The sequence below is a fragment of the Gambusia affinis genome, linkage group LG14 (genome assembly GCF_019740435.1).
Source record: "Gambusia affinis linkage group LG14, SWU_Gaff_1.0, whole genome shotgun sequence".
NCBI lineage: Eukaryota > Metazoa > Chordata > Actinopteri > Cyprinodontiformes > Poeciliidae > Gambusia > Gambusia affinis.
The window spans coordinates 18,409,145-18,434,720 of NC_057881.1; the positions used below are offsets into that span (position 1 = coordinate 18,409,145).

Here is a 25,576-nt window from a genome sequence, read left to right on the forward strand (position 1 = left end):
AGCTGACACATTTATTGGTCTTCAAGACTGGATGCCAGATATTTGGCTCTTACAAAGGCAGCTTAGCGTGTCCTTGGAGACTAAATTTGTCAATAATGATCAGAATCCTACTCCTAATCACTGTATTAACAAGGAAGTCATTGAAGTAATAACGGTTTCATGACTAATTGAAATTTGGTATTCTTACAGCTCCAGTGTAAAATATTAATGCATTAGTGGAATAGATGTTGCTAAAAATTTGTATTGTGATGCTAGCCCAAAACAAAATTAAAGATCCAGCCACAATGACCACTTGCCAGGAGAACCTCCACTAACCTTTGTAGCATTGAGCACAGTACCAGTAGGCAAAACTATGACCAAGACCAAATGCACATTGCAGTCATAGTATTCCTTTTTTTCTTCTCCGTCCATCCCTTCCAGCACACCATGTGCGAAGCAGCCAAAACCCCACTTCATCTTGAAGGGTGATTGGAAAACAAACCAGAAAGAAAGAAAACCCTACGCAGTCCTTATTTTGCGATTTTGACTCCTCCGAGTCCAGAAGAAAGGCTCTGTAGTCGCCTCAGATGTCGAGACTCAAAATAAACTGAGCTTTTGGAGATAAAAATAAAGTCGCTCATCGGCTGCCATGAGGGCCCTTTCTTTATTTACACAGTGTGACAAAAGGGGATTGTGGTTTTAGGCTTTATAAGCGTGTATTACGAGCCAGGCTTGCATGGCCAAGATGCTGTCGGGCTTGTTAACAAGAAGCTGAGAGGGTAATAATCACCTAAACTACAAAACGTCTATATTAAAAGGTCTGAATCACATTGAACAACTACAGTGGATTGAAAAGGTATTAATTTTCTTTGGAAATGTTTGACATTTTGGACATTTTGTGCTAGATCAATGCAAAGTACAAGATAAATGTGACGTAGGAGGAAAATAAAGGATGCACTTTAAATTGTTTTTAAAAAAATACAAATTTCCAAAGCGCCATTTGTATTCAATTCCTGAACCTTTTACAAACTCATGCAGGTTGTCTTCCTGCATATGGCTGCATTCATCATCCCATCCACTTTGACATGCCTCCCTGTCCCTGCTAAGAAAACAGAACCTTCACAGCATGATACTTCCACTGCCATGCGGAAATTATGGGGATTGTCAGTTGTGTTCAAACTAGAATCAAGAATCTTTACAATCATTTTGAAGCTATAATAAGATGTTTGTTGCGACACTCGGCTTAGAATGAACACGTGGAACAAAAACAAAAAATTTAAACACTTAAGGAAAAGAATAAAAATCCTTAAAAATATAAAACACCCTTACAGAAAAATTGGAAGCAAAACTAGACAACAGACCTTTAGTGTCACCTACAAAATGCCTATAGGTCATCCACTGGTTCCATGGAAGTTTTAAACCATTATTTACATAATACAGATTTATGTACTTTGGTCGTCTAGAAATGGGCTGGTGGTCAATTTGACTGTCAGTGGGAGTGTTTGTGAGTCTATGCATATTATCGTGTGTGTGTGTGTGTGTGTGTGTGTGTGTGTATCTCCGAAGGCGTGCGTGCACGTGTGTGTGTGCGAAGGTGAGATGGGAAAGAAACTGTTGCGAAACCGTGTGAAATTATATGGCTTGCAGCACAATGCAAACAGTGCCTGGCTGCCTCTCAACAGCCATGCACTGTTGAAAGCAGATGGCTGTGTAATGCACTGTGTAATGCTTACAGTGTGTTTCTTTTTCATATTTACACATAACACTCATTAATTTAGGCCAAAATGTCTCAATCAAAAATTGTAGACAGGCTCCAATAAGGTTTTTAAGAAGTTACATCAAATAGTTTCTTTTGTTGTTTTGTTTTGTGTCTTTTTTAAGAGGGCACCTGTAGTTCAAATCAAAAGGTGCCTGTCAGTCTGTGTATGGGGGCATGAATTCATTTATTATGTACCAGCATTTTCTCTATGTCTTAAGATGAAAAAAAAGTAATTTCCCACTTCCATAAATAAGCAATAAATTAGCTTCTACTATTACTATTATTATTTTGGTCTGTTTAGTATTCTGTTTTACTGTATTGTTATTATTTTGTTGCATGGATGGATGGATGGATGGATGGATGGATGGATGGATGGATGGATATCCAATCGTACTGTAACACTAGTATCATCTATTGCCTAGTAACTTGACTTAAAAAAAAGTTTTCTCCGAGAACCTTTGAATAACACACATTTTTCCTGTTACTCAAAAGTTAAGCCTATATAGTAAACTCTATAATAAAGTCAGCTTTAGTCTGTTTCTAACAATGACATTTGAGTACGGTGGAGATGTGGTTGGTGGAACAGTCGCACCATGAGCTCTTTCTTACAGAATGTCAGTGACTCATGGAAACATGCGGCTCACGTTCAGATCTATGTTTACAGGCACACAAAGTGAAGAATTATTAACAATTTGATACTTCATGTATATGTAAGATATATATTTTGATCTCATTTTCATCTAATTTAAGAGGTGCTTTGTTACTTTTGGATTTACAAACATGTGGCTGAGAAGAGGATTCACCCCAATCTTCCAATTGGGACATAACCAAAGAGCCGCAGCTGTCCTGAGTCTTCCAAGGACAGAAGAGTGTGAGAAAAAAAATCTAACTCTGTCCTGTTTCTGATTTTCTTTTCTTTTGTGTGAAGCAAGACATGTGTTTAAAAAAAAAAATTTAAACTACTATAGACCATTGGCCACAAGAAAAGTGAAGGAGCTGATAACCTGACCTCAGTCACACGGTACAAAATTCCTCTCAGCAAAAACTAGCACTACATTGCTTAGCCAGTGCTTTTATTCTAATACGTGTGTGTTTAAATATTTACTGCATGCATATTTGTGATGTATTTGTCAAAGTGCAACAATGCACAGCAACACATATGTTGTTTAAATTTTTTTAATTGAAAAATATGATTTAAATTTCACTATTAACACCGTCAAAACTTGAAAATAAACATGCGAATCTACTTGAATAAACAAACACAAACACAGAACATCCATGTCCTCCACTCGCTCTATTTTCCTCTACAAGTCACCACCCTACATAAACATCTCTACCCCACATGAGTAATGACAGAGAGAAGCTAAATCAAATCAAGAGACCCCTTCAATTTGCTCCATATGTTAGTTTAACTCAAAAGCCCTATCAGTGTCGCCATCTTAAGAGGAAAATTCCCAAATAAACTCTGAATCCCCTTTTTGAGAAACCGCAGGTCATGCCACCATTCCCCTCATGTACAGTCAGGCTTAGTGGAGGTGCTACTGAAATTTAAGACTGGGTCTGTCCCAAAGACGGCAAGATGTGCAACAGAAACTTGGGTGTTTACACAAATGTCATTCTGGCTACATTATATAGATTTTTCTAAATTCATCTTATGCACTAATGCCAACAAATAGAGTGAATTATATGCTCAACTAGTTACTGACTGGAAATTTGGAGTTAAAATGTTCTATAATTTACTGAACATGTACATGGCTTTTATCTAATTGTCCTTAAATTGAAAGCCTCTGCCATTGGTTAGTTAACTGTCGTCACCGCATGAGTTATATATAAATTCACAGCATAATCTCATACCAAATAGTTTACAAAAATGTAATTTTTTTTATTGGTGTAAGTTCAATCAGTGAGAAAAAAAAAAGTTCAACATCAAGAAATACTTATTGTAGCTTTTTCAATAGCTACATTTTAAGCTGCAAAGTATTACTCCATAGCAGCATGGAGTAATACAATAATACTATTATGGAGTAATGATATTGGTACTAAAGAAAGTGACAGAGTGACCAAAGATTTCTCAAGCTGCATGGAGCATAAAGACACAGGAGGACCCCCTCCCACACTTGTTACTGTGAACCTTCTAGTCAGCTTCATGACAGAAAGCAATTACAGTTTTCACTCACTTACAAGAAAGACTAATTTGGTTGTTTGGGAATTTTCACAGTTGCAAAAACATGGGCAAATCGTCCACAGTGTAGAAACTAAAGGAGCCCCCTAACATACAGCGCAGACCAAAGGTTTGGACACACAGTTGTGTCCAAACTTTTGGTCTGTACTGCACTTCCAATGTCATACTGTAATGAGCAAGAGGACAACTCTGCTCACTCCATTTTCCAAAACAAGCAAGTTTACTTGAAAACTACTACTGAATTATTCAATTATTGCTTAAGCTTTGTGTCAAAATCAAAATGGTATTATTAAAATAACATTATTCTAACTGTAAGAGTAAGCATCCAATATGGAGAAGGGATAATTGCTGGAATATAGTTTTAAAGAGATGCATTTAGATTCAGTTTCACATTTTTTTTAAATCTTTGTGACTATACAGTGATACTTTGAAAGTGTGGTATTTTTACTTATGGTTAGCATAGCGTGAGATTCTCATACCCGCCCAAGTCTACTCAGCAGTACAGTCTGGTAAGCTCTAGCAAAACAGCACGCCAGTAAGACTTTCAAGGATAAAGACACTGTCAATCTTGTAATTCAGTTCACAGTAAGACGGCAATTAGCTAAACCAATTTTTATAAATGTCTTCTTTTTTTTTTACTGAATCAAATACAGCAATGGCCCTTAATTTCACAAACCAAAAGAGAGCTTTTCTTCATTTCATTTCATTTCCTAGATGTGTTAGTCACACAAGCACGTCTGTCTGAACAGTGTGATTGCATCTTGATAATAGCACTAACTGGATTCCAGGCTTGACATTTCATTTCCAAAGTCAAAGTGGCTCTGTGGATATTTTATTTATTTTTTTTATCTCACATAGAGAGTAGGTTAGACACCTGCTAAGTCACCTCCAAAAGAAGAGGATGTAAGGACTAGAAAAAAAAAGGAAGAAAAAAACTCCCGTAAGAAAAAGAATGAGCAGTAGGAATCTCGAGACACACAGGGCGACTCTCCTGCTGTCAGAACAGTGGGTTTTATTTCTGTCCTCGGGCAAAGTCTGCTGTGTTTGTGTGTGTCGGATGAAGAAAGTCATTCAAGTATCATTGCATGCTCCTTCGATACAAACAACTGGGATTTGGCAGTTCTGACAGCCTGTATTATGTTATGGAGAATTGTTCTGTAAAGGATAAAACACAAACAGTGCACCATGATAAAAGATGGCACCCGACAAGGGAATGTACATGTTTAAAGGAATTATATATACAGAAAGAAAGCTGGAGACTTGTTTGTTGTTTGTTGTTTACTATAGCACTAAAGTGCTGAAAGCCAGTTCAGTTACACAGAAATAAAGTGAAAGTGCTATTTAAATTAAATAAAAATCCTAATAGAGAATGCCAGATAGTATGTCTTCCCAATCTCCATGCTGTATCCCTCTTCTCCCTCTGGCCTCCGCCCCTCTGTCTCTCTTACCGCACTCATCTGTTTTCAACTCTGCCTTATCAGGACCAGATGGATCCCACTGTCTCTCCCTGCATCAAGGCTACGCAACCTCTCCTCTCTCCCGACCACCTTTTTCCCCCTGGCTTCGCTCGTTTATGACACCCCACAGATTTTGTCACTCTGCGGTTTCTGGCACGGACTGAGAATTACCAAGCCAGAGTCTCCATTTCACCGAGCAAACAATGGAGCATAGGAACGAGGAAGAGGCTCTGCGAGCACATACCGGGCCTTTTTTACCCTGTCTCTCGGATCTCCTTTTTCAGTATTTTCCGGCATGTTTGCTTGGATTCCTCCCCCCGAAATCAAAGAAAAACATGTTGAAACGTTGTTGGTTGTTTTTCTTTTAGAATATTCTAATTACATGGACATGCGCACTAATTTTAAAGTATGGTTTCTGTTTCACAGCAAATCATATGCAAGACTGTGTCAATTTGCTTCAGATTTGGCCGTTTTTGAGAAAACTAACAACATAAAAAGTCACTTTCTCAGAAATATGTGCTTGCAGCTCAGTTACAGGACTCAGAATTGGCATATTCATTACAAAAAAATGCTTTTGTTGATACTGCCGATGTCTTCTTTAACTGAGAATTCAAACAAATGACATTTTGGTATATACACTGAGCGCTTTCTTACAGACATCACTGATTACTTGGCAATGTTGCCGCAGCAGCGAAGGCAGACAATTGGAAGAAACAGCTCAGGATAGATCACATGTAGACTGCCATTTCTAGTCTGAATGATTTGCACAGATGTATAACAGCAATGAAAATAAATGAGTGGATATTTCCTTCTTTTTCCAGCACATTTGGTTGTTCATCCTAAAACTGCTGTACCACTGTTATCTGTTTTGCTATAAGTGCTGTTTTTTTGTTTTTTTTTCAGGGAAACAACAAGGATATAAATATTAAAGATCAAGACATGTTATTTATTTTGCGTGACCCCTTTAATGGACCCACTTTCTGAATAATTTTAGGTCAATTCTGCACATCCTTTTACATTTAATCTCCAGTGCCTTGCATAAGACAATGAGGGGAACTGAACATGGATTCATTGTGTGAGATCTCTGCTGAAGATAGGGAACAGAACACACACCCTTCCCGTGATGTTTATGAAGTGACGCCATTAGTCTTTACCTACTGGTAAATGGTGTCCTGGCATTGAAAGCTGTTAAAATGTGAAACTGCTTTTCCATTAACACATTGTTTTACCTTTTCATGTTCTCTATTATCTGTTTAATGATGTTTCTGCCTAATGTTGAAGATCACAGAGAATCACTGTCTTCCTTTGCTCTACTTCATTCATCGTATGATGAAATTACAATATTTCATTTGAATTATGACACAGTTTCTGCATCACTCTCTGCCAACACTTCTTTCCACTCTACTCCATAAAAGCTCCATTTGTGGTAATCAGACATCCTGGAAGTGCCAGAGTTTCCGTTAGCAATGCAGAGGATACTGATAAAAATATGACTGAGACCAATGAGATGTGACAGTAGCGGCGGGGGTCCTCAAAGGGAGGCATGTGGTTGGGGGAGCTGAAGCAGAGGTTTTGAGCCAAACGGGCCCCTTTCATGTGGTGCAACTCTTCCCACTTGAGAGGCTGGAGTGAAGTTACAAGATTGGACCCAAATGGGACGAGGCGATGATGGGTCCCACTGTCAAGATGGCCGTGATGAGCGGAGCCACGCTGGTAGCAGAATCCGCAGCAGATGCAAAACCTTTTCTGCAGCACAAACCCTCCCCACACACTCTCAACATTGCAGGTTAATGGCTCCAGAAGTGGGGTCACAATACTTACTCAGTTCATGTCAAATAAAATCTAGGAAAAAAAATGGCTGATTAGGAATCATGTTGAAATGAATTATTAGGCTGAAGAGTTTCACGTTGTGAGTTCAGGGTTTTTTCAGTTTGTAAATTACTGATGAATGGCACAGTCACATTTCAATGAACATAATGGTGCTGCTCAAATGATAACTTGACCACACCAAAACATCTCCTCTTAGGCTCAGCATCAGATGGGTTCCACTTTGAAACGTTTCTACAAAGTAAATATACCAAAACAAGCTCATATACTTCTAAATTGTTATGAAAGAAAAGAATAATACAGCCAGAAAACGTACACATCTTGAACATAAATAAATAAAGAGACTATTGCTGATGTATCAAACAAAGGATGAATATAAAAATACCATGTCAGACTACCATGAAGAATGGTAAAGGATCTGTCATGCTGTGGGATTTTTTTTTCCCAAAGTTCCATAAAATCTTAAGAAGGTGCATTATACCATAATTTTTTATTTAAAAACCCAGAAATGTTAAATACAAATCTGAAATTACATTACCAATATGTCTATAGGATAATCGTTTCATCTCTTTTTATATTTTTATTTTACTCATATTTACAAAGTGTTTATTTTTTGTTAGAATAAAAAGTGTAAACAAAAGCAGGCAAAGCAGCTGCAATAACAGACACAAATACAGAACAAAAGAAATTAAAACTTTAAGTGTAATTTTAGTCGCATTTTTTCATTTGACGCATGCTTTCGCAAACCGCAATCTGTTTCAGTAAGTAGTCTAACACAGTGCAACAACAAAGCGCCACTTAATACGGCTGCGATATTTATGCTAGATTCCCACAGCGCACAGCCCCAAACAATGCGGATGCTTTGCCAAAACATAAACCTCCTCATTACAGCCAATCACATCAAGATTTTAGAGACATAATGCCAGCAATACCTGATTGGTACAGCTCTGTATACACTGGAGCTCTGTAAAACTTTTACAAGGCACAGAAAATCTTGTTCTATTCAATTTCTCTGTATACTTCCCTCAACTAAGCTCTCCTCACCTATGAGCCAATTAATCCTATCTTAAACTTTTTAAAGCTGAAAAGCTCAGGCTTTGCAACACTATATCTGTTCTATAAACACACATTGATAAGAAAGAAAGGAAGAAAGAAAGAAAAAAGAAAGAAAGAAAGAGAGAAAGAGAGAAAGTCAGAAACAGAAAGAAAAAATCGTAACCTGGGGCCCCAAAAATGTAATCTTCAATCAATCATAGTCTTAAACAATAAACCCCAAAGCTAAATTCAACTTCAACCACAGACCCACTTTATGCTTACATAGAAACAGAGAGTTATACAGAGTTCAGATATTACCTCCCCATCTATCAGGTAAAGAAAAATCTGAAAACAAAACAGGATTTGGTAGTATTTGCCAATGGTAGTGATGTGGTGTGACAAAGCATGTGTTCGTCTTTGTAAGGGTATAGCCAACATCTTGTAGAATTACAGATGCAGGGGAGAAGAGGTATATGGATAGATTCTGTTATTCTTTCTACAGACAAAAGGTGGACAAAAAAAAAAAAAAGTTCGGAAGAGGTACCAGACCCTGTGGTTTGGCGGGTTAAACAGCAGAATATGCTTGCACTTTAAGAGCCATCTGATCCACAGCTAACTAGAGCCACAGTTCTGTTTGGACAAGGTACCAAAGAGAAAAGGAGAACAAAAATATTTCACTTTCCATAGTTCTCTCAATGCCATGGCAGAAGAATTAATGATCTGTACTTTATTACTTGTTTCTTCCTCCATTGCTTTTTTTTTTTTGCTGTGTTTTTTTAGATTCAGTTTTTATACTTCTTATGAAAATATCAGGAACTTTTTCCTCAGTCCTTTGCGGCCTCTAACAGTTTTTTTTTTTTTGTTTCTTTTTTTACAGGATTGCCCTGTATTCATCTCCATCGATCTTCCCATTAACCTAGCTTGTCTACTCCTTCTGAAGAAAAGCATACCCACAGCATGATGCTGTTACTGCCATCTCTGAATGTCATAAGCAAGATAACTTTTAGGTTCTTGTTCCTGCACTACCAGTGAAGCTTAAGCAAATTGTAGTGTGGCTTTGTTTTACACAACTGCAAAAACAAAAAAACAAAAATCATAGAGATAATATATTGAGCCTTTAATTTGTCTACAACTGAATACTGACAATTCACGGATCGGCGTGAGCTAAAACCACACTGTTAATAAAGTCAAAAGTACATGCACTGAACATGTCTCATCTAAGAACCACACGGAAACTCTACACAATGCTACAGCGATATAATGCATGGCTATAATCTATCTGTGCAACCACATGAAGCTCAGCAGCAGCACAAATGACAGTGCAGGAAAAGAATTAGATGCTCCAGAAGTGTGGAGGAAATGTCTACATAAAAGCAGTACGCATGTACTGAGTGGATGAAGCTTGAAACAGAGAGTGTATGCTTATTTCTAACATCACTTAAACAGCAAAGTAGATCATTAATGCAAGTGATTTTCACAGTTTTGTATGAGGAAGACTTATTACACTGTCCCTGTGGGAGGATCAGAATGGGTGGGCTAACAGGCACACATGCAGTGTTGGATTAGAAAGTGGTACACCACATCTTTTTATGACCAAGACATCTCTACACGGCCCTGCCTGTTTGATGGGACCTTTGACGGTCCTCCCCCTCAATCATCTTGCTCCCTCTTTGCTCATTCCATCAAGTTTCTTTGTGTCATTTGCGATTAACGTCACAACCACCCATGAGTCTTCTTCCCCCTTAAACCTCTGGTTCTTTTTAAAACTGGCCTTTTCTATCTGAAATGTCAGATGAATGTACGTAGAACTTTCATTTAATTCACTCTAACGAACAGTGTAAAAAGATGTGGTGCACACCTCAAATAGCTATAGTACTGTGTAAAAATGTAAGTATAAGTTTAAAGGTTTAAGGTACCTGACAGTGAAAGACGTACTCTGGTGTAGCCTTCTTAAATTTGATGTTCCACACCAGGGCAACGCCATCTGGTTCGTGGGGAGCATCTTCATTGTTATTGTAGGATGCAACCAGTAATTCAGGATACTGCAAGAGAAAACGGAAGAAACCGCAAGGGTTGGAAAAAGGATGACAGAGAGATACATGTTTAAATAAAAAGAATTAATAGAAAGATCGTCTCTATCCATATAATTCTTTAAACTGCCACCAAGTTGTTTCTGTCTTGCAATGTTGGTATTTTGAAAGACAGGTGTTAGGTGGGTCTAAACTTGAGATAATGACGCAGATTTTTTGAAATATCGCGTTTTTAACTATGAATTTCACTCTTGATTTTCTCCAGTTCTGAATAGTGCATGCATACTGGGATCAATGGTGTGGAATACATCATGGTCAGGTGTGCAACTTTTTCATGACATTGCCATCTTGAATGTTTTTTCTTTTATGATACTAAATGATCAGCTGACCAGTAATTCAAATTACAGTGGTCAGAGGTGAGTGAAGTATTTTCAGAGAGATTATATATATATGATCAATGTTGTGAAGAGAATCTTAAACACAGAACAAGAGAAAATTAATCAGATAGTAAAAGCGTTATATGGCATTATTGGGTGAGATTTAAATAAATTGAAACACAAAAATGTCAGGCCTCACCTGAGGGGACCAGTCAAGACAGGTAATAACACGATGTTTGGACCAGTGTTCATCATAGAACAGTCTGCTGAAGGACAAACTAGAGCCGCTTCCCAAGTCTCTGCAAGCAGACACGATGACAAAATTTGAGGTGAATCAAAACCAAGTCCAGATCTGTAACCTCTTTCAAATACACAGGTAAAATCACTTCAGTTTAAAAAGCATGTACCTGCTGGTACATGAAGAGATTGAAACAACAAAAATAATATCATTAGATCACAAAACTAAGACCTTTTCAAACTAAATATCTTAAATACGCTTTGTTTAACATCCTTCCATTCCAGTGTAGCTTGGCCTGTTTGTTGGTGTTCTACTGGAAGATAAACCTCTGGTCCTGTTTCAAGTTTTTTAAGCCTCTAAAGTTTTCTTCCATGTTTGCTTGTTACGTAGTTCTACCCATCTTCTCATCAATTCTGACCAGCTTTCCTGTCACAGCAAAATAAAAGCATCGACACAGAATTAGCAGTAATGGTGATTCCAAATAGCTAGTAAGGCTATTTGGTTGCCCTGGCTTTTCTTTGAATGTGTCAAGAGTAGACAGAGCTGAACCACACATTTATGGTAATTGTTGATTTTTTTTATCCCCCCCCTCCCATCCCCTTCAAAAATAATTAAAACATTTTCCTTTATCTTTCACTTCATACTTACACATCATTTTCTGTTAATGTATCGCATAAAATTCTAATAAAACACCTAGCAACTTGAGATTGTAACCCCTCTGACCATTGACGAATGAAATTATTTGCAACAATCTGTACTGCTTTAGAATCTTTACTATCACTAGCATTTTTTTTCCCCCCTTACAAATAGATAATTTGTACCTTCTGAGACAGAACGTGTAGCCTCATTGGTATTGTCAAAATCCATTCACAGGCTCCAAATACGCCTGTTTTTACGTTAAACAGTTTTACATCTTCTAAAGAGCAGGAAGAAAACTGTGTGCCTTGCTTTTCATCTTACAGAGTCTGTAATTTCAGCCAGCGATGAGCATATTCCTGGGGTCAAACTACATGTTGTTCTGTTATGTCACTGACCACAGCAGTAATCTGTCCAGCAAGAAGTTATTTCTTAGTCTAAACCATCCATGACAAAATTGAGGACAAAGCAACAGAACTACAAGCATGATTTTTTTTTTGGAGTACTAATTAACAATATATATATATGCACCATTTTTACAGTGTTGGGTGAGATTCTATATAATAAAACAAGGCAGTGGAATGCGGCTTATGTACTTATGCTCTTAAAAGCACATTGCTGGGGAGAAAAAAAAAATAACAGGTCCGATCTTGAGCAATGGGCTACGGCCTCTTTTAGACATAATCTTTATTTGACCACAGGCTTCATACTTCGCTGTGGCTGCAGCGGTCAAAGTTGAAGTAAATCAGTAAAAACAGTTGTTCCATAATAGCAGCGCAGTAACCTAAAACAGCTTTGCACTTCTGGATAGAACAACTTCAACCGACGGCTTGATAACGTCTATTTTGGAAGCAGTCGCTCAGATGGCAAGACAATGCTCTGTAAGAAGCGATGGACGCCACTTCACAGGAATCTTTAAACATCTGAGAGTGTGACCTCACTATGAAGACATGCTTTTCAAAGAACAGCTGCTGTTCTTTGAAAAGCATGCTCCTGAGCCCCAAGAGGGACACGGTGGGTGTGAGTAACGTTTAGCGCATTTGCAATTTGGAAAAGTACCAATAGATGCATGTGCAGACCATATTCACCTTGCATCCCCATTCATTTCTAAAATATAAACAAATAATTTTTTCATGATGGGATTCAAACTTTACTAGAATTTCTGCAGGATGCATCTTAGATTGCCAAAAATTCTCACCCCTCTTTGTCCTCAAGGTCACGGCCGCTGTAGTCGAATAAGATGTCACTGTCCTCAGCGAGCGCTCTTTCCATCACCCGGATGCTACAGTCGAAAAAACTTTGAAACTCTGATGAGTGCAGGATCTGTTGCCTTTCCTCCTCTGTCAGTTCCCGCAGAACAGGAAAAGAACCTACGATATTCATAGTAAAAAAAAAAAAAAAAAAAGACATCATAACAGGAAATAACCTGAAAACTCGCACAATAACTTGTTCATATTTCGCCCAGAATCCACACAATCAGTGCTGCTGCTTCGCCCATGCGAAAATCGTTGCGCATGGTGCACCAAGTGGCTGGTGGCACACCACAGAGTCAGGTTCATGACAAATCATCAAATTTAAAAGTGTACATTTTTACTGTTGTAATAAAAAAAGAAAAATAAAAAAACCTGCAGCAAAGTATGAAGTCATTCCTTCCTCAATCAACAATAAAATACTTTTAACAAATGAAAAACAGGAAAAATGAGAAACACAAAAGCATCAGAGACATGAGAAATGACCGCAGGTCTGGATTTGTTTAATGTTTTTGTTTGAAACAGACACTAACTCGAAGCCATAAAAGAAATTAAAATGTTATTTTTAGTGGTTTTGTAAATGGAACAAATATTTTAAAAATCTCTGTTTAATAAGAGTTTACTATAATTCTTGCTTTAAAGTGATATAATTAAATAGAGACTCATTATAGCCTTGTGGGAAAGAAAAAAAAACTTATTAACTTATTATATTTTAGGACATAAGTAAAAGAAACACTTGTTCTGGGTGTAACAGAGATATATCCTTTTCTTCTACCCACTACTCAATCTTCTCCTTCTTTCCACCACCCAGAAACATGTTGTCACCTTAAGTGGAGAGACGTGCTGACCATATTAAAACTAGTCTCTAGTTATGTGTTATGAATCTCTAAGCAACCAGATGTGACACTTTCACACCAATCTAATAATAGTCAAAGGCTGCTCTTAATCAAAATACCATATTCTCATTAGAGTGAAGTTTGTCTCACTTAGTTGTTGCTGCGCTACAGCTTGGTCTGGTAAAGTAATTGTAAGCTAGTATATTAGGCCCTGTAAAAGGGATTAGCGCTTTAAGAATGATTTTATATAAATATATGCTTGAAATTATTACTGTGAGAAAGTAGTTGCTGAGTTGTTCTGTTTGGTTCACAGAGTTTAGTGAGAAACTAAACTCTGTGCTCACCAGACTGGTTAGTTAACTGCAGAAAAAGCCCACGTAATCAAGGAAAACATTTTTTGTGGTGTGAAAGAAAATAAAGTAAAAAATATAGTAGGATCAATTAGTGGAAGAAAATTAAGCCAGGCAATGCACGTAGCCAAAAAACAAACAAAAAAAACAACTTGTTAAACATATACTAGATTGTTAGACACTACACAAATGTGTTATTACACATTTTGGGAGTCAGGCCACTTTTAATTCTCAACATATACACTGGGTGAACCTGGACTGAACGGTAATCATAGAATCTTTTAAATAGTTTTTATTTGAAACTTTTACTGTAATTGTGGAAAATGAGGATTTCTTGTTTTGTGTCTCATGAACTCAATACCATATATTGACACACCATCGGAGCTGCATTATTTTACCACACTCCCACTTCTAGGAGACAGATAAGTGACAACTGTGTCGCATGAAAACATATTCATTTGAGAAAGCAAAAACAAATGAAGTAAAGCCTGAAAAAAAGCTTGACTGATTTACAGTTTTAATTAAAAATACCATTGCTAGCACTTTTTTAGAAAAAAAAAAAAAACAAAGCACTGTCCTCATTACTTCTTCTAACATATTAGCATTCTCTTTATCTCCATGAAAACCAGAACCAGAACATCATAAACTACAGACAGTTTTAATGGATGTTTCTAAGTGAAATCCTTCAGCAAGAACTTCATAAACAAGAGAAAAACAAAGCCCTGTGAGCTGCCCGCCTCCCTTTAAATGTAATGGCTGCACAGCAAGGGGTTCAGTTTTTGAAGTCACTGTCCTCTAAGCGCACACGGCCTTTTACATGCAGACACGCTTGCATGCAGACACACATGTATCGACCTTTCCGCTGCCTCTTGACTTTGATCCCCCCATCCCTTTGTATGTTCTTATGAGTTGTCAGAAAAGACCCAGCAAATCGAGTGGCACAGATCAAAGGCCGGGCCTTCTAATAGGCCAGGATGAGACGGGTGATTGTGTGTTTACGAATGTGTGTGTGTGTGTGTGTTTGTCTCCTATTTCCTGCAGCCAAAAAAAATATTAATTTTATTCAACTGAACATACATCTAAAGCTTTATTATAGCTAGTATATTACTACACCCCAAAGGCCATGTGCCTTTTTTTTTCTATTATAAACTACACAAACCTTTCACGTGGTCTTGCACACAAACACACTTGTCTTTCCTTTGAAATGTGGCCATAGGGTCAAGTGACAGGTTTTTAATCAGCACTGACCGCCACATGCCATGGAGCTGATATGGCAGACCCTCCTTAACCTCAACCTCAACTGTAACCTACCCCCTCCCTCCAATCAGATACAGGCACTGACTGGGCTAAAAAAAAAAAAAAGAAAAAAAAGTGTCACACATGAGCAGCCACGTTTCATCACAGACTCACCAGCAACATGCAAGAAGCTGAGAGGGAGGAAGACAGAAGGGTAAAGAATGAGAGCTTTTGTCTTTCCTGTACTCTGTAATAAAAATGTGGTATATATTTTAAAATTGTCGATGAAGAAAGCGGAAGGAACACAAAAAAATAGAAAATAAAAATTTGTTGTATACTTATTTGTTTTTTGTTTTTTGTTTTTTCAAAAAAATATATTTTTGCTGAGTTATTTATTACACATCGAGTCTAGAAAAATAAGAGGGGATGTCATTGATTACAGGTATTATCACACAATGTTATTTAAATAATAAACCATAAAAACATATGAAATTAGTTATGACAATCTCTACAGATAGGACAATCTTAAGAAAACCAGAATTTATGTCAGTTGATTATTTAAGCTTTTTTAGAAAAGCTTAAATCGGACAGTTTGTAAATAAAATGGCAATCGTACCGATCTCATCATCAAGGGATAGTTTTTCATTTTTTGAGCTGATGGTTTGTCATTATCACTAAAAGTTCCCTGACCCGTAGTAGAAAGATGTCATATGGTCCTGAGGTTGTTGCAAAGAGCAGAGTGAGCCAGCGGCTAGTGAGGCGTTCACTGTCTGTTTTAGCTGACTTTAGTCATTTAAAATTCATTATCTAAATGTTCCCATCAGAGGGGAAATAATAATATGAGATTTTGTGTCTGTTGTGCTTGTTAGCTTCCACCACTCCAAGGGTGTTCTTCAGAAAGCTCATTTTCATATAAGATCTTTCTATTACAGGTATTACAAGTATTATCATATTTTTTTTGTTTGTCAGTTTTTAATGTTGTACTACTTGGAAGCAAGAGAACTCAGGTTAATTTTAACACTATTATCCAAAAAAAAAAAACAGTTTTTTTTTCTGCACTGTGATATGAGGAAAATAAATTATGCAAGAAAGTTATATTTTCCACTGTATTGCACACAATATTAGAGCTGAGGGCCTGAGAGGCTAAAGTTGACAAGATTTCTAACAAAGAAGGTTAATTGTCATGCTACAGACTGTTAGAAAACAGCAGGTTTTTTTTAAATGAGAGTTGTTCATGCCCTTCTGGCGCCAGGCTAGAAGATGAGAAAAAATCCAAACGATCTACTTGGTCTTTGTTCAAAAAACTGAAAACTCAGAGGGAAATCCCCTTCATTTAAACAACTTATCGAGCTGTTGGAGGAGGGAATGCTTCTCTACCCCTTAAATGACAACACTTCCACATAAAGTTACACAAACATAGATTATCTCAAGTATACAGTGTCATATCCAACTTAACTTTGAGTTTAAACTTAATTAATTTGAATCAATTTGCAGTTATATGAATGTGTATATCCTGATACACTAGAGATTAGTTTCAAATAACTTTACAAGTAGAGATGTTATCATTATGTTTGATATTCTGCTTCCACATCTCTTCTTTTCTTTTACCTTTATGTTCAAATTTAATAGAAAACTTTCTCTTATTCTTACTTTTGTATGTCATCTTTATTATCATCAACTTATTTGTTTGTGAATGTGGGATAGCGTTTTGCAGCAGTGAACACAAACTGTCTGCATTTTCACCACTATTATTGGAGGAAACGAAGAAGTCAATAGTAACCATAATTCAAACTTTCGTGCATTATTCTGGTATTCTCCATACCATCTTTGCTCTCCTTGTTGTCATCTTCATCCCGCAGCTCGGCCTCCGGGCCCAGCTTTGCCTCCAGCATCTCTTCATCTTCCTCTTCCTCTTCAACTGAAAGAGAGTAAAAGAAGAAGAAAAAAAGAAAAACAAGCGAGAGAGCACTCATGTTAATCAACAGCTGTTCCAATTTTCCCCGACCTCCCTCTGTGTTTCTCCTCCCCCTGCTTCTTAACAAAATAATCATTCCCAGACATGTGTCGGTACACCTGACTAACATTCACCCCAAATGGGTTGCATTAACAAACAGAGAGGTGCTTGTAGTTGAAGCATGAATCCAGCTCACTTTCAGTCAGTTACATGTGTAAGTTAAGGTACTTTGCAGTGGGAACAGATATTTCAAAGGGAACCTGCTTTTGAATGTTTTGATTGGTCATAAACGGCCTACATGACTGAGCGTACTGGTCAATGCGAACCCAAATCACAAGCACACACAGTCCACAGGAAATGTAAGTCCTGAGCGCTTTCCTCTTCCACTTTTGACCTTTGACCTGCTGGAATAGAGATCCTGTGATGTGTATGTGTGTGTGTAAGAGGGGATTCCCTCTGCGTTTACTCTAATCAGGCTCCGCAATTATGTTTGACTCTCCAGGATTTATACTGAAGTCAATGCGGCGTGTGTGTGTGTGTGGGTGTGGGTGTGTGTGTGTCTTGGGTTCAACTATGAAGGGTTACTGTCAACACAGGCACCTGCTTGTCAGCTACTGCCCCCGCCTCCCCTCAGGGTCTGTGTAGGTAACCTTCGCCAACCTCTCCTCGTTTCGGCAGCGCCCTCCCTCTGAAACAGATGCCGATAGTCGGGGGGCCCTCTCCAAAGACCTCTTAACACCCTGACACCGCGACCAGACACCTGTGGTCCGCCGGCGCGCACGCCAGACACACACACACACAATCTGGCTGTCTCTCTCACACACACAGGCAAGCGGGGGCCCTCGCCCGCGGTGCCAGGGGTGGCGAGGGGTTAACTGGCAGGGTCGAGCTGACAACAGTTGCTCAGTCCAGTGGGAGGAAGTGACTACATCACACCCTCAGAAATGCTATGCGCAGACACATGCACACGCAGACATGTCAGAGTGTGTTTAACTCAGCTGGAGTACGGCCTAGGGCACCGATAAAACCACTCACTCAAGGGCTACTTTTACTCAACTGTCTCTTTATCACTTGCACTGAGCTAAGCTTTTCATAAACTTCCTGCTTTGATTTAATTCAGGGTCTCTATACACAAATTTGAATGTTTAGAAAAAATAAAATTTTAACCCTTTTATGGCTTTTTTTGTACCATAGGATAATGAATGAACGACTGAATTTACCTTATTAAGTCCAGTGGGAAATTCTCATAAAAACATCCATGCATGCATGCATTAATGGATGCATGGATGGATGGATCCAATATAATATCCAATCATACTGTACCTCTAGTATTATCAATTGCCTAATAACGTGACTTAAAAAAGTTTCTTTTGACAAATGGATGGATGGATAATCTGGAAATACAAACAATTTCCTAACTGTTTTCTCTTCCCATATGCACTGACCCAGACTTTAGAAGGGCTTTACAGAGGTAGCAGCCAAGGGTCCCACTTTTTTTATGGGACGGGAGGCATATACTTTTTTTAGAAATAAAAATAATGTTTTTCAGACATTGTACTTTATCTAAGAAACATAGGTCCATATTTGGTGTGTTGTAAAAATATTTTTATGACTAAACAGTAACTGTTGTTTGAAAATTATGAAGTTATAATGCTCTTTTAGGAACAACATGGACGTACTACTCTTACCATACATCAGTTCATATAGTTTTAATGTTGTGTAATTTGCCTTAGAATATATTTTTATTGGATAGGGCACTAAAACTATCTCCAGCTCAGTGATCCACATCTCTGTAAATTCGGCCCTGCTTATCCAGCCCTGGAAAACACTGAAACTCAGCAAACTCCTTTCAGAACCCAAAGAACCTCTATTAAAAATTCTTCCTGGATCATGTGACCAACCCAGAAGCTTGGTTATCAGTGTGATAAACCCTTGATTTAATTATAATATTAGCTTCCTCAGCACATCCTTCCTTAACTCTGTCTATGTCTGTTTTTTCCCTTTACTTCTTCCACTAAAACAGGCTTGATATATGACTTTAATTTTCATTCTGTGTACATAATAAATGACTAAGCTAAATCAAATACATGGTGTTCAGCCTGGATCCAAGTTGGTGGTTAACAGCCAGTAGTCCTGATCCAAACACCAGTGACCCACCAGTGAGGAGGAGAGGCCAGAGAAACACAGACAGGCAGACTGCCAGACTAACTTCATGTCTGAGCAGCTAAAACAGATTTTAACAGCGCACACAGCAGTAGTACTATTTTCAGCCTTTTTTCTCTCTCCTGTGCTTCCTTTTAAAAAGTGTTATTTCTCTCTGGTGTGGAGATTTTTGCGCATCTGTCAATCATTTTCCCCTCAAAAAAAATCTGCGGTTATTAATCTGAAAAGCTTCAGGATGTGAAAAAAAAAGGAAAGCAGGAAGATACATTACACACAGCTACTATTCTTCTCTATTTTCTTGACCTTATGTGACTGGTCCGGTGGTTGGAATGTGTGGTGATGGGGATGGGAGGAGTGTGAGGAGAGGAGGGAGACCACATTGAGGAGCGGTCAAACTGTCAGTCCGTGGGACCACAGGAGTCTGGAGCAAAGGAGCTTGATTCATGGCCTATGGGTTACCTCACGGAGGGGAGACGGTCCAATTCCCGTACGAAGATACTGCTGATGTCTCTGCCAGCGGCCATGCATCAAGCAGTTCTGTCACAGTCCCGCACCAAAAATATCTCCACTATTTCCCTTCAGTGGATGCTTTCAGAAATTTGCCGGGTTTTTTTGTTGTTTTTTTTTCTCCCTTACGTGCGCTCAGAAAACGGGCCAAAGAGAGGAGATAATAGAAATATTGAACACAAAACTTTATGTAAAGTGTTGGAGCAAAACACACAGAGAGGATCCACATGGTTTCTTATTGCATTGTAAAAGAAGCAGTGAAGGGAAATTACAAGAGACAATCTCACAGTGTGAATGTGTCTGCCTGCTATCCCTAAGTATCGGCACACCTTCCTGTTTCCACCTTATTCTAGTCACGAGACGCTTTCCTTTCTCCACCTGCCGCTTAATACCTCTCCTCGCGGCGGGACGACCGTTTAACTGGTATCCTCCCCGCTCAACGCAGATGGGGGGTCCACCTTGATGAAACGCCACTTGGGGCCTCCCGTTTTGGCCGGCTGCACGCCCGGGGTAATGATATCCTCGGCAGCCCGAGTGTCTGCATCTGGCTGCTTCAATCTTCTCCCAGCTGCTTACGCATGCTGACCGGGTCCAGTCAATTCAGAGCAGCCCAGCAGGCATGAAGGAGATATATACAACATACGCACACATATCGAGGGGTAAAAGAGAGAATACACACACCATCCACAGACCTAGGATTGCTTCAAACAATTCGCTTTGGTGCAGCAATAAATATTTTGTCAGACCAATCTGAAAAGAAAAAAAAATGTACCTATTGTTACCTAACACAAAAATATCTCACATACTCGATTTTAGAAAAAGGAGCTTGCTGTTTAACACCTCACGTAACCTCACCACGAACGAATGGTTTTAAGTAAGGGATTAAAAACCTCTAAGACACACTGAGCTCCGATTTTTCTGTTGGTAAAGCTGTTTGGGTGAAATAAGGCACATCTCTGGTTAAAATGTACAAAAAGCCACAAAGAGACAGAACATTAACAAATGTTTTCCTGCAGTCCTGTTTCTTAATTTATGAAGATCAACACGCCACCGCCTTATTTGAATGTCTTTCCCATTTCGCACACTTGCTAAAAGAAATGGGCCTTAGTGTCGAGTCATTTTCAAAATCCAGTGAATTAAAAGTTCCAGGACACTCTCACTAACTTACATAAAGCAAAACGTAAATTTAAAAATGTATTAAATGTAAAGTATAGATTTTGTTGAAAACATACTTAAATTACTACCACTACAAAAGATGCACTAATTTCAAGACAAGTTAAGGATTTTAAAATAGCAATGTAGAGCCAGTAAATGAGAGTGCTGCTTTAGATTGTTCTAAATCGGGTAACAGTCTAAGTAAAACGGGGAAACTAAGTGCCTTTACAAATGTTACATGCTTAAACAAATGTTGGAGGAAACTCTACTCTAAAGACGATGTGGTTTGAAAAGGAAGAATTAGCATAAAAGAGTTTTAAAGGGAATACTGTCATGACTTGTGGTTTAGTTTTATCAGTTTTGCGTTCTCATTCTTCAGCGTTTTTACTGATTTTTACTCATCTCTCTGATTCTTTAGTTCTTCATTATTCATCCCTAGATTACTCTTTGTCCATTTTGCTCTGTTCTTTTCTTCAGTACCTTAGTGCTGTGCACCTCTCACAGCTGTTCCACATATGCAATCACTCACCTGTCTTGTTCCAGTAATCACCTTCCAAGCATAAGCAGCTCTCTGATACCTTAATCCTGTGTCAGTTCCTGTTTTTCTACCAGCAGTCTGGTTTGGTTGATTTGAATTTGGGCCGCTCTTCCTATTAAGTTTTGGATTTGTTTTGCTGTACTGGTTGCTGTTAGTAATTACTAAAAATATTAAAGAGTATATATTTGTTTTTCATCTCCATACCTGCTGTAGCTTAAAGTTTCAGTGTAGTAGGATAATGACATCTTTTTATTACGACAATTAATTTTAGGATGCAAGATGTACTGTTAGGTCTTGGATGGCACAACACAGGATTGTTTTGTTCACTTTCGCATGATGTGAGGATGTACGTACAAAAACTTTCCAACAGTCAGCTATGGTGGATTCTCACTGACTGGGTCTGTTTCAACCAATAATCAAATATGAATCCAAATTAGCCAGCTGGCATTTTCAGAAAAAGAGAAAGAACTTTGAAAAGTTTGCTACTAGGTCTCCAACATTATAAGGAGATTTAATCACTGGCAGAAGTTTCAACAAAAATAGTATAATTATAAAGTCCAACAGTCCTAATCCTGGAAGTTAAATATTATTTTGAATCCAGCTTGTCCATGTTATTGATATCCCCGTCAACAAAACCACAACAGCAGAGCCTGAAAATAAATGGCTCATCAATATGACTCTTTACTGCCATAATGACGTAATGCAAATGCAATTCTAATGACTGCTGTTATGCAAAGAAGTCTAACCATAAAAGTCTAGGGAGTTTTGCAGTTCCAGTTGCAGCAATTAACTAAAGTGTAGCATATTATGTTGTGTTTGTTCACTCGTAGTGATTGTGTTTATAGATTCCTGCACGATTGTAATCTGGCGTGAATAATTAACAAAAACATAAGTGGGCATTGCGACCATGATAGATATGTGGAAAGGACCGCGCATGCATGAGGAGAACATGCAAACTCCATGCAGAAAATCCCAGCCCAGGATTTAAACCTGAGACGTTCTTAACGTAACGTAGTAGTGCTACTTACTGACCAAATATAAAACCCTATTGTTTTTATTCACTAATAGTTTTCTGGCCCCTTACAGCGTTTTGCAACAAATACAATTAAACAATATGCCACCTGACCAAAAGAAAGTTACCATCTGGATGCAAAGAAAAAGGTAAAATCTTGCCATTATAAACATTCAGCTGTGAATAATGAATTTTCTCTGGAAACTAGTTATTAAACTAATGTGTTTTTAACCAAAGGTGTAAAAAACAGATCTGGTTGCTCTGTTAAATCAAAACTTTCTGATATGTGCAATTTTTGTCAGACACTAACTGAATAAACCAATTCAGGATATCAAGGAAAGTTGTTAAAAATGCAAATATATATACATAAACCTTAAAGAACAATGATAAACCATTTTGTTCGAGACAGAATTTGGTCTGGGATAAAAATGTGAAATGATTTTAAATGGGATCAGTTCAGTATTTGAAAATTAGAAATGTAAAATAAACATCAAAAGTAAAACTAAAATTCTGTCGCACAATGGTTAGAAAACTTTTGCTGGATTTCAACCAAACTGATTTATTTTCTATCAAGCACATATTTTTAATTCTGTAGTCATGCAATACTGATTAAGAGGTTTGACTCAATGATTATTTATTATATCTACCATTTTAAAGACCAAGTCTTCTCAAAATGGTTCATGTGGGGATTTACAAAAGCATCCAATGTCAAAAGAAAGCTGGAAGACCAATTAATCAAAAGTATTTCAAAAGATTGCAGATTGCTAGGTCACTGGAAGTAAGATGTAAGGAAACTTAGAATGTTTCAGGATTATTTAAAATTTGTGTGTACGTTTAGTAAGAGTTTATGTCCACATTTAGATCAGAAGACAACTTAAATATATATATATACTCACTGAGTCATTTTTTTCCCCCTAATAGACAGAACAATGCCAAAATTTGTCAGTCTCAAAGAGAGTAGTTCAGGGCCCAAAACCACAGAGTGAAAAACTCTTTCATCTGTAATCTGACTCTCTCCTTTTCTGGACAGAAACAAATCTTGTGGAACTACAAAGGCTTATGGAAACCCAACCAGGGCAAATGCTCACCATAATCAAAACTAAAACCGGTATAGCAATATGATGCATTCAGCTACACTGCTGAGAGTGATTAACTCTACATATAGTGAATAATGCTAAGTAGATGATTGAAATAGCACAGCTGAGAGTGACGGGCTGATCTGTTTGTGGATTATCTTCTTAATGAAGACTGATCAACTGCTGGGAGTTTCATTACCTTAAACATGTTGTACTATTTCTCAGTTGGAGGTTACCTCAGCGCGTGTGAGGGAAAAGATACTGGCTGCATATAAAAGACGCGGACCATCTATTGCTCCTCTTCAGCTAGTACATGAAGCACAATGGCATGATTCGTCAGAGCAATCAAGTGTTGGCATGTGCTCTGTTTGGTTAGGGATCAAAGCGTCAGCTAAACCTTGATTCTGAACCCAATCCACAGTCGGGTGTTGGTGTTGAAATGCGTTAGCGCATGCCTGGAGCAGTTATCAAAGAGCTGCGGGTGTTTGTGTAAGAGGGAGGATGAGAATGAGCGCCGCTTGTCATCAAATACAGCGAGGAGGGCAGAGCTGCTGACTTATCACGGCAGCATGGAGGTGACTACTGAACTGAGTCACGCACATTTTGAGTTGACAGAACTCGTCCCAGTTGGATTCGGTAACAAAGGGGAGACTGAGGACACACAGGGAGAAATGCAAAAGAAAAAGAAAAAAAAACTAGCCGGAGTAAAAACTCCATATAAATCAGCATGGATTCATATCAGAACTTTAACTTCTGGGCTGCTGAAATGCTGCTCCCAGGTTGTGGTCCTAAAAGGACCTTAAAGAACCACAACATGGGAGCTTCGTAGAGGCCAACCCCATTTGAAACCTCCTCTTATGTGGCCCTGACACAACATACGCTTACCCTAAAAAAAGAGTAACTCTAATCCTAACTCGGTTATTTTAAGAAATGAGAGGTTTTACTTGAATTTGAATGGAATTTGAATTATTTAACCCACTTCAAGAAAAAGTATTAAGAAACCCTATTTAGAGGTTTAAAAATAAGAAAACAAAAGTATTCACAACTTTATATGTTCCACACAATTTGTATTTTCCTGAGATTTTATGCATTGTATAAGTGGAAGAACACAGAAATATGTGGGGCTTCTTAAAAATCTTAAAATTGACACCTCCATTTCTATTCAGTCTCCTTTTACCCAATACCCTTAAATAAACTCAAATGCAACACAATGTCTACGGCAGAAATTAAGTTAAACATTTTTGGTCTACTTGCAAAACTCTGGAAACTGAACACGGTAGTGGATGCATCATGCTTTGCAAAAAAACCTTCTTCAGCTGAGACTAGAGAGCTGATGAGAGTAGTTAAAACATTTTTTTTTTTTTATTTTATATTTTTTTAATTTTATAATTTTTTTTTTTTACAGAAACTGAAAACCAGCACAATTCAATCTGGAGAGACTCACAAAGAGAAGAAAATAGCAGTTAAAAAGATTTAATGGTACAATTCTTTGGCGCTCGGACCCGGCAGAAGACCCCGAGCCGAGGATCGCCGTGAGCAGGCGGTCTGCTCGGCGAGCTCGGATAGTCTTCCCCCCGGGACCGAATCTGGTGGTGGAGCGGAGTCTGAAGATGGGAGAGCACGGAGGATCCTAGAGTATGTCCCTCATGGTGAAGGTGGAGATGGGGAGGAGGTGGGTCGTAGCACGGCTGACGAGCAGGAAGCCCCGAGGGTAGCTTGAACTCTTGAAGGTGTCCTTGGATGACGATTGGCTGGAGCGGCGTGGAGCTCCGTTCCGGATTGGCTGAGGCCAGGCGTGGTGATTAGATGATGTGGTGAAGCTGGTCGAGTCTCCCAGTTTGAATTTTCGCCTAAGCTCCATATCACTGAAGGAGCTATAAGATCTGAGAAATAATTATTGGCTAGAATGTCATGGACCCAACTCCAATCTAGAAAATCTGTGGCAATATTTAAAAATTTATGATCTCTATTTAATCTGA

General features: G+C 38.3%; 1 protein-coding gene across 6 annotated transcripts in view; it reads right to left on the minus strand.

The window, feature by feature from the left end:
- The window catches only part of LOC122843261 (cytoplasmic dynein 1 intermediate chain 1), a 65,471-nt gene that overhangs the window by 26,359 nt on the left and 13,536 nt on the right, over positions 1–25,576 (minus strand). For all 6 annotated transcript variants that reach the window (XM_044137894.1, XM_044137890.1, XM_044137889.1 and 3 more), the window contains 4 exons: positions 17,015–17,110; positions 12,719–12,890; positions 10,846–10,945; positions 10,156–10,281 (listed from right to left, as the gene is read on the minus strand). In XM_044137894.1, the coding sequence (XP_043993829.1) occupies positions 10,156–10,281; positions 10,846–10,945; positions 12,719–12,890; positions 17,015–17,110 (494 nt within the window). The remainder of the gene's footprint in view (positions 1–10,155; positions 10,282–10,845; positions 10,946–12,718; positions 12,891–17,014; positions 17,111–25,576) is intronic.